This window comes from Nyctereutes procyonoides, unplaced genomic scaffold (assembly GCF_905146905.1).
Source record: "Nyctereutes procyonoides isolate TBG_1078 unplaced genomic scaffold, NYPRO_anot_genome, whole genome shotgun sequence".
In the NCBI taxonomy this organism is placed as follows: Eukaryota; Metazoa; Chordata; class Mammalia; order Carnivora; family Canidae; genus Nyctereutes; species Nyctereutes procyonoides.
In genome coordinates this window covers 47,697,390-47,706,841 of record NW_026575043.1, presented here as the reverse complement: position 1 = coordinate 47,706,841, position 9,452 = coordinate 47,697,390, and the positions used below count along the sequence as shown (strand labels likewise).

The window sequence follows — 9,452 nt, the reverse complement described above, 5'->3', positions numbered from 1 at the left end:
GCACCTGACGATAAGCCAGTCTGTCCAATGTGATAGAGTACCAGATTTGGAGTCAGACCAGGCTCCATAACTAACTCACTGTGTATTCATGAGGTCCTTTTCCTTCTGTAGTGTTATTTTTCTGATAACATTTCCATCACTATTTTCCCCCCAATAGCAAATACTTATTTTTCCATACAAATTCTTCAATTCTCCCAGCATCAACTGGGTGTCCAATAATTCTTTTTTTTTTAAGATTTTATTTTATTTATTCATAGAGACACGGGGGGGGGGTGCAGAGGCACAGGCAGAAGCAGGCTCCATGCAGGGAGCCTGACGTGGGACTCGATTCAGGGTCCCCAGGATCAAACCCCGGGCTGCAGGCAGTGCTAAACTGCTGTGCCATCGGGGCTGCCTGGGTGTCCAACAATTCAATTCAATGCTATCACTGATTCCCAGCATTAGCACAGACCCCAGTGGCTATGGGCTCAGTCTCATAAGATTGCCTCCACTTTAGGACCACCTGGGTGGCACAGCGAGTTGAGTTGGCAGCTCTTGTTTTTGGCTCAGGTTGTGATCGTGGGGTTGTGAGATCAAGCCCCACGTTAGGCTCTGCACTCAGAGTGGCATCTGCTTGGGATTCTCTCTGCCCCTCCCCCCCATAAATAAATATATATATTTTAAAGACTGCCCCCACTTCAGATGTCCCTGCAAATGAGGTTCCCAGGCTGCCTTCACTTTGCCCAGCTGACTAAAAATTTGGGGGTTCCCATGTTGGCCTCCTGAGGTTTGATAATTGTATAGAACAACTCACAGAATTCAAGAAATACTCTACTTACAATTATATATTTATTATAAAGGACAACTGAGGAACAGCCAAATGGAAGAGATGCAAAAGGGAGTGGTGGTACAGAGTTCCCACGCCCTCCCACCACCACCAGGGGTGCCACCCTCACAACACTTCATGGTTTGGGAGTTTTTATGGCGATCTCATTACATAGGCATGGCCACTGGAGATTGGATTTAATCTCCAGTCCCTCTCGCCTCCCAAAAGGTGAGGAGGTAGGGAGGGTCAAGGAGGGAGAGATGTCTGGGAAAGGGGGTGGAAAGTTTTAAACTTCTAATCACAAGGTTGATTCCTCTGGTGACTAGCTACCTAGATATGTCAAGTTATCCAGCCCCCTCCTGCAAAACAGTCACCTCATTGGCATAAACTGTGGTATCAGTGGTTAATAGAAGCTCATTATGAATTAACAAAAGATGCTCTTATCACTCAGAAAATTCCAAGGCTATTTAGAACTCTGTGTCAGGAAACTCTAGACAAAGATCAAATGGATATGTATATATACATATATAATATACATATATGTATAGTATCTTTTTTTATACTAGATCTTCTCTGAGTATGTCATCTGGTTGCCAAAAGAGAGTATTCAGCTGGATGAGAGTACCATAGGCCATATCTAGACTACACTGTATTTTATTTTAAAGATTTTATTCATTTCACTAAGAGAGCAGAAGCAGGAGGTAGTGGCAAAGGGAGAGGGAGAGCAGGCTCCCCACCGAGTAGGGAGCCCGATGTGGGGCTCCATCTCAGGACCCCAGAATCAGGACCTGAGCCAAAGGCAGATGCCCAACTGACTGAGCTACCCAGGCACTCTGCACTGTATTTTTAAAAATCAATTTATGACTAACATTTAAAAGTGGTATTTCTCTCAAAAAGAATCCAGATGTCTCATCCCTCTTGAAAATCAGAAGATTTAGCAACATTGGCTCAGCATTCCCAAATGGCAACATCTGCATGGCACCTTTAAAGGGGCTTTTCTAGTGCACCTGGGTTGCACGGTCGGTTAAGTGTCCAACTCTTGGTTTTGGCTCAGGTGGTGATCTCAGGGTACTGGTATCAAGCCCTGTGTCAGGCTCAGCGTGGAGTCTGCTTGAGATTCTCTTCTCTCCCTCTGCCCCTCCCCCTGCTCATGCTCTCTCTCTCTCTCTCAAAATAAATAAATAAAATCTTAAATTTTTAAAAAAATTATTTTTTTAAAGATTTTATTTATTTGAGAGAAAGAGAGAGAGAGAGAGAGAGAGAGAGAGAGCATGAGTAGGGGGAGAGGGGCAGAGGGAAAAGGAGAGACAGTCCCAAACAGACTCTGCACAAGCACAGAGATCTCATGATTGTAGCCGAAACCGAGTCCATATTTAACCGACCACACCACCCGGCATCCCAACATCATCCCATTCAAACTCCTTTTCTCCAAAGTTATAAATAAGAAAAAGGCAGACTGTCAACTTAGCTAAATATGTTAATACTGAAGTTAAGAGGATGGATTTTAGGGGCACTTGGATGATTCAGTTGGTTAAGCATATGCCTTTGGCTCAGGTCATGATCCTTTTTTTTTTTTAAGATTTTATTTATTTATTCATGAGAATACACAGAGAGGAGAGAGAGAGAGGCAGAGACAGGCAGAGGGAGAAGCAGGCTCCATGCAGGGAGCCCGACATGGGACTCGATCCCAGGTCTCCAGGATCACGCCCTGGGCTGAAGGGGGCGCTAAACCGTTGAGCCACCCGGGCTGCCCCCCCCCCCCCTTTTTTAAAGATTTTATTCAGGTCATGATCCTGGAGTCCCACGATTGAGCCTAAGTTGGCCTCACTGCTCAGCGGGAAGTCTGCCTCTCCTTCCTCTGGCGTTACCCTCTTAATGCTCTCATATGCGCTCTCTCACAAATGAATTTTAAAAAATGGATTTTTAAATCATCCAGACCTGGAACTTATTATTTATTAACAATGTGACTTTGAGGGGCACCTGGGTGGCTCAGCGGTTGAGCTTCTGCCTTCTACTCAGGGCATGACCCTGGGGTCCCCGGTCAAGTCCCAAATTGGGCGCCCTGCAGGGAGCCTGCTTCTCCCTTTGCCTGTGTCTCTGCCTCTCTCTCTGTGTCTCTCATGAATAAATAAATAAAATCTTAAAAAAAAAAAAACAAAAAAAAACAATGTGACCTTGAGAAAGTCAGTTTCCTAATCTGTTAAATGGGGATATAAGACCTGGTAATTTTAATTCAATGCATAATACAGATTCAATGCAGACACTGAATTAGATGCTGAAAGTCGCAGTAGTGAACAAGATAGGGACAGAGAGACAATAACCAAGCAAATAAATATATGAGATAATTCTTCTGAAGGAATAAATGAAGCAAGTACAGTGGAAATATAAATGTTGCAGAAAGTCACTGAAGGGTGGCGGTAGTGACAAGTAGAAATGGGAGGTCAGGGAAGGTGGCATTTGAGCTGAAATCTAAATAAGCACACAGCTATGCCAAAAGGGAGACGGGAGGAAAGGGTCCCAGGCCCAGCTGTTGTGAGGAGTAACTGAGTGAATAAAAGCACTTGGTGGTAAACAACCACTCAATAAACATCTGCTATTCTTATTAAGGCATATACTTTCTTCACTCCTTCTGTTCAAACAAGGAGAAGCTGGGCAAGCCATAGATCAAATATATATATATATATATATATATATATATATGTTTTGTTTTAAGATTTATTTATTCATGAGAGACAGAGAGAGAGAGAGAGAGAGAGAGAGGAGAGAGAGAGAGAGGCAGAGACACAGGCAGAGGGAGAAGCAGGCTCTATGCAGGGAGCCCGATGTGGGACTTGATCCTGGAACTCCGGGATCACGCCCTGAGCCAAAGGCAGTCACTCAATCGCTGAGCTACCCAGGCATCCCAATATATATATATATTTGAAAAATATATATATGAAAAGTAAATGTAGGGGCACCTGGGTAGCTCAGTCAGTTGAGCGTCTGACTCAGTTTTGGCTCAGGTCAACATCTCAGGGTTATGAGATAGAGATTTCCTCTTCCTCTTCCTCCCTGCCCCCATCCCTCCTACTCCAGAACCCTGGGCTCTTTCTCTCTCAAATAGATACATCTTTTCTTAAAAAAGTAAATATAAAAATATATTCATGAAAAGTAAAGGCCCCCAAGAAAAATTCAGGCTCTGGCCTTGTAAGGAGATTCCACAGCTCTGAATCATACACCCAAGTCAGGTAGAAGCACTAACCCAGCCTCACCCCTGTCACCAACCCAACTTCTTCCTCCATACATCATACAGAACTGTTTTAACTCCTGAAACTTGTAATCCCTGCACTGGAAACCTGGAACTGGGAAAAGCTTCTTCATTTTATTTAATTGATGTGTTTATGTTGTACCCAAGGTTCTTCTCACTATTCCCTTCTGTTTCTCTTTGGAGTTGTGTGCCTGTCTGGTCCCATCATTGTAAGGGGCTCTGGGTTAATGAGAGTAAGTGGTCAAGAAGGAAAATGCAGAAATGTAAACAGAAGGCTTCTATTTGCATGATGAATTTGGTAGTTTGTTATTAAAGTGCAAACATACATTGTAGGCATTTTAGAGTTGGTCAAAATCTTGCTGTGACTCTTAGGACAGTTCCATAAGCTGATAGTTTTCCATAAAATGCATTGAGCACTTAACTACATGTCACACATTGCGCTGAGGAACTTCAAAAGCATCTGTTCCCTTCATATCCCCTTCACGGATAAGTAAACTGAGATTCAAAGTGCTAGTAAATGACACTGCTGGGATTTAAATCCTGTTCTGACCCTGCTCCCCAACTTTCCAAGACCTAGCTTTTTAAAAGATTTTATTTATTCATGAGAGACACACAGAGAGAGGCAGAGACATAGGCAGAGGGAGAAGCAGGCTCCTCACGGGGAGACTGATGCTGGACCCAATCCCGGGGGCCCCAGGATCACACCCTGAGCCAAAGGCAGACGCTCAACCAGAGCTACTGAGGCGTCCCCAAGACCTAGTTTTTTTAACCGCTTAGTGGTTAAGTCTCCTAAAGCTAGAGGAAAATACTTCTGAGGGATGCCTTTCTATCCATTAGGGTACTTCCACCCTAGAGATAAATCCCCAACCAAGAAACTCCCACATTGGAAAGACTGCCTCATCGTGGCAGCAAGAAGCCCCACCCTGGACACATACACACACACCCGAGATCAGAACTCCCAAATCCACCCAGATGTAACCCTGGCCCCTTAGAGAAGTCTTAGTTGCCCAGCAGGGTAAGGACAAGCCTCCCCCATTCCTTCCCCCCAAGAAGACCGGCTACATAATTTGCGGGACCCAATGCAAAATGAAAATGTGGGGTCTTTTGTAAAAAAAAAAAAAAAAAAAAAAAAATTAAGAATTTCAAGAATAAGAATGCTGAGCATTAAACCAAGCCCTGGGGCCCCTCTTCTACCAAGGCCCTGGTCACTCGACGATAAGGCCGGCCCTGCTTCAGAGATAACCCTTCCCTGGAAGGAATTATCAGTCAGAATCCCTAAATCCTTTGGACCCGGGGTGCAGGTGGGGGGTACGTAGGGCACCCACTCCCCCATATATTCGAGAACACACCCTGGGATAACTTTCGAAAACTGGGAGGCACTTCTCTTGGCGTGGGCACAAAGTAGCCTCCAACCCCTCCAGTCTCCGGGTGGTCCTCGCGACCCCGCCCAGCTCCACCTTCGGGGTGTGTGGGCCTCACCGCGTGCTGCCCATTGCCGGGGCAACCGACGCCGCGAGAAATGCATTGTGGTCTGCAACAAAATGCAGGAGAAAGATCCTGAGGGAGCCATTGAGTCCATGGACCAATGGGAGAGTCGTGGGGGCTGCGTAAAGCCAATGGGGACATGCCGAGGGGGGCGGGGTTGGCAGGAGCAGGGCGGGGCCTAGGCACTAGGCGGCGGCGGCTGGCGTGGGGCTCCTTAGATGCGCCACGGCTTCGGTAGCGACCGTAGCTCCAGCCGGGTCTGAGCGTCGCCAGCCCCTCCCCCAGGAGACCGTTGCAGTTGGCCGCCCCCTGCTCCTCGGTGAGAGACTCGGGGGCTGCGGGGGCCTTCGCTGCCTGGTTACTTCCCCCGCTGGACTTGTCCCGCCGTTCGGTCCGCGCGGCCCGCGCTTTCTGAGAAATGGGGCGGGGGGCGGGAGGAGCGGGCTGGGGGAGCTGGCACCTTGCGGGCGCAGCTTACACCACAACTCCTCACACCTTGCCCGGGCCTCGCCCCCCAGGTAACCATGTGCGACCGAAAGGCGGTGATCAAAAACGCCGATATGTCGGAGGAGATGCAACAAGACTCGGTGGAGTGTGCGACTCAGGCGTTGGAGAAATATAACATAGAGAAGGACATTGCGGCCCATATTAAGAAGGTGAGAACAGGTCGAGGGTGGGGGGGCTCGGGCCGTTTGCGCACAGCCGGGGCGAGTCACAACTTAGCCCTTCTTTCCGATCCTGCGTCCCCAGAGCGTTTGGCAGACATCCTTGGAGGCACGCAGGGTAGCTCTCGTGTAGAGGTTTCCAGAAAGGACGCAGATGAATTTTGCGCTCCTGATGAGCAGACCAGACCCTCTGCGCCTGAAGTTTTTTTATTACCTAGCTCCGCAGGGGGAAAGCGCCACCTAGCAACGGTTTCTAGGATCAGGGAGCAGCGGTTCCCCCTTCTTCTGCATGATTCCTGCGCGGAGGATCCATCTGGGTGTTGGGGGTGGGGGCTGCGTAGGTGTTTCCAGCCGGGCCAGAGAGAGATCTTGCCAGCCTTCGTTAGTCGGCAGTTGAGGGAAAGTGGGTGGTAGTGGTGGTTAGGGGGCTGGGGTGAGGGCTTGGTAAATGGCAGTCTGTAGAAAGCTGGCAGGACTGCCAATTTCTCCGAGCTGTGTTTTCTGGAAGGGAAGGAAGCTGGCAGCCTAAGCCGTGGGAGGGTTCCCAGTTGAGAATGGGGAGATGAAAGACTTCAGATGGAACAGAAACACCTTTTTTGACAAATGCAGCAGTGGGTTTCTCTAGCTTGTAAGAATGTTATTCCGATTCCAGTAGATGTAAAAGATGTTCGTGCTGCATACAATAGGAGAGCCGACTTTTGTGTAACTCCTCACAGAGAATTGTAAGAATTATATAAAGATTAGCTTTAGCCCCTGCCCTAGTCACCTAGTGAAGAAATTATCACAGGTGTTCTAGTTCTCAGGGTGCCTTTGGCTGAGGAAATAGGGAAAGTTCCTGCAATTTGCTATGCTTGTGTACCAGGTGATAGATTAGCACCATTAGGTTAGATGTGGAAGAGAGGGCTATTGAAATTATAATTAAGGATAGAATCTGACCTGGTGGCTCTCAGATTCTGCTTCTAGCATTCTTTTTGTAGGAACAGTGGATTCCAGGGTATCTTGTGCCCTTTAAATTTTGATCCACAGTGGTTTAGATGCTGATTGAGGCTTTGCCCTTTTGTTTTTAGTGATATTGGCATGCAGTTAAGGAATGGGGTACTTTGGGCTAAATATTTACCATTTTGGATTTTGTGGTGCGCGACCTACAGTAGGATAATTTTCTGTTTACACATAACGTGATAAACTAGAACTATTATCACCTACTGTCAATTATTGAGCTACCATAGGAGCTATGAAGGTGAAATTACCATGATAACAAAGTGCCCTGTCTTTGAGGCTGCCCTTTCTGCCTTTTACCTCCCCAGCCCCCATTCTCAGCTTAGCTCAGACTGCAAGTATGTGTGCATTAATGCACTATGTAGGCGACTTGGAGCTGAGGAACATTCTTTCATGCTAAGAATTTGCAGATGCTAACGTTCCTCCTTTCTTACCCCTACAGGCTCTGCTTATCTAGGAGGCAAACTCTGACCTCTGGTTTAGCACTGAAATTCTAGTATTCTTTTTCTTTCCTCTTCTCTCCCCCAACCAGGAGTTTGACAAGAAGTACAACCCCACCTGGCACTGCATCGTGGGGAGGAACTTCGGTAGTTATGTGACACATGAAACCAAACACTTCATCTACTTCTACCTGGGCCAAGTGGCCATTCTTCTGTTCAAATCTGGTTAAAAGCATGGACTGTGTCACACACCCAGTGATCCATCCAAAACCAAGGACTGCAGCCTAAATTCCAAATACCAGAGACTGAAATCTTCAGCCTTGCCTAGGGGAACACCTCGATCTTTGAACCTTTATTGTGTTGTTTTGTACAGGGCATTCTCTGTACGAATTTGTTGTGGTTATAAAACAATTAGAAAAACAGCTTACATTTGTATTTATTTTCTATTCCATACCTCTGCCCCATGTTTTTTCTCCTCAAAATCCATTCCTTTCCAAATAAATCTGTTGGAGAAGTGTGTGTTAGTTACGATTTATTCACATCCAAGGTTGAAAATGGCCTATCACTTGATCTTGAGCAGGTTACTGGGTTTCAGGCCTTGCAGTGAGTTTCCGTCGGATATAATAGACTAGCCTATTCATAGTGCTCGAGTCCTTAATCTCCCCTCCTGCAGCTGTCCGTGCATGGAAGCATACCGCTCAGAAGTGCATGTTGAGAAATGCATGGCAGAGAAACCTTTGGATTAAATCTTATTAATCTGATAAATACTATCCTTAAGTGCTTGTTTTGTTAAAAGATGCTGTAGAATGTTCTGGACTTTTGGGCCTCAGGTAGTACTGATGAATATGTAGAACTTTACAAAAGCTTTTTATGGCTATAAAATAAGCCAAAACAAAGTTGAGCTAATGAGAAGTTTGCTGGGCTCTAGGTTGTCTGCACCTGCCCCCTTTTCCTGCTTTTCCCAAAAGGACAAAGATTAAAAGTGGTCTTAAAAGGGAAAATGAAAGTTTTTGAGCAGCAGCCCTCCGTGTGATTCCAATAAAGTCTTTGCAGGAATTTAAACGTGTAAGCTTGTGGTGCCATGCTTTAACTAGCTGTGCTTAGAAACCCCCATTAACAATAAAGTGTGAATTGAACCTTTCATTAAAAGACCCAATTAAAGCTGTGGATAAGTAATCTTCGTTAAAGGTTTCCTGCTATCAATTTTAAGAAGACTTAAGTCTTCTCTATGAAGAAAAGCAAATATAGCAGACTTGGCTTTTATAGGCATAAAGGAAACATGCCAGAGGCTGAAACAACCCACACTTCTCTTGGGAAGTTGTAAGGAAAGCCCTGGCTTTTTAGTTCTCCTAGGTTTTCAGTGTTCACATGAGATAAGGCTTTTTGTTTCAAACTTTGGATCTGTGAGATGCAATCAGGATTTCTGAGCAGCCAAACTACTGCTACACAGAAGGGGAGGATGTTAAGAACAGCGTTAGGTTGGGGGATCCCTGGGTGGCGCAGCGGTTTGGCGCCTGCCTTCGGCCCAGGGCACGATCCTGGAGACCCAGGATCGAATCCCATGTCGGGCTCCCGGTGCATGGAGCCTGCTTCTCCCTGTGCCTGTGTCTCTGCCCCCCTCTCTCTCTCTCTGTGACTATCATAAATAAATAAAAATTAAAAAAAAAAACAGCGTTAGGTTGTATCATCTTGGGGAGATTATAATTACCAAGTTTGGGATTTTAGGAATTGTAGTGAAGTTGAGCTAGGTTAGGACTGGGAAAGTTTCAGGGTAGAAAGGCAAAAATATCTTGTTTATTGTGGCAGTTAAAAAT

General features: G+C 46.1%; 1 protein-coding gene across 1 annotated transcript; it reads left to right on the top strand.

Moving 5' to 3' along the window:
- The first annotated feature begins 5,716 nt into the window (after positions 1–5,716).
- Positions 5,717–8,060, top strand: DYNLL1 (dynein light chain LC8-type 1). Its single transcript, XM_055321802.1, has 3 exons — positions 5,717–5,856; positions 6,056–6,193; positions 7,731–8,060. The coding sequence occupies exons 2-3, from the start codon at positions 6,062–6,064 to the stop codon at positions 7,866–7,868; spliced, it is 270 nt and encodes an 89-aa protein (XP_055177777.1). The 5' UTR covers positions 5,717–5,856; positions 6,056–6,061; the 3' UTR covers positions 7,869–8,060.
- The last annotated feature ends 1,392 nt before the right edge of the window (positions 8,061–9,452 follow it).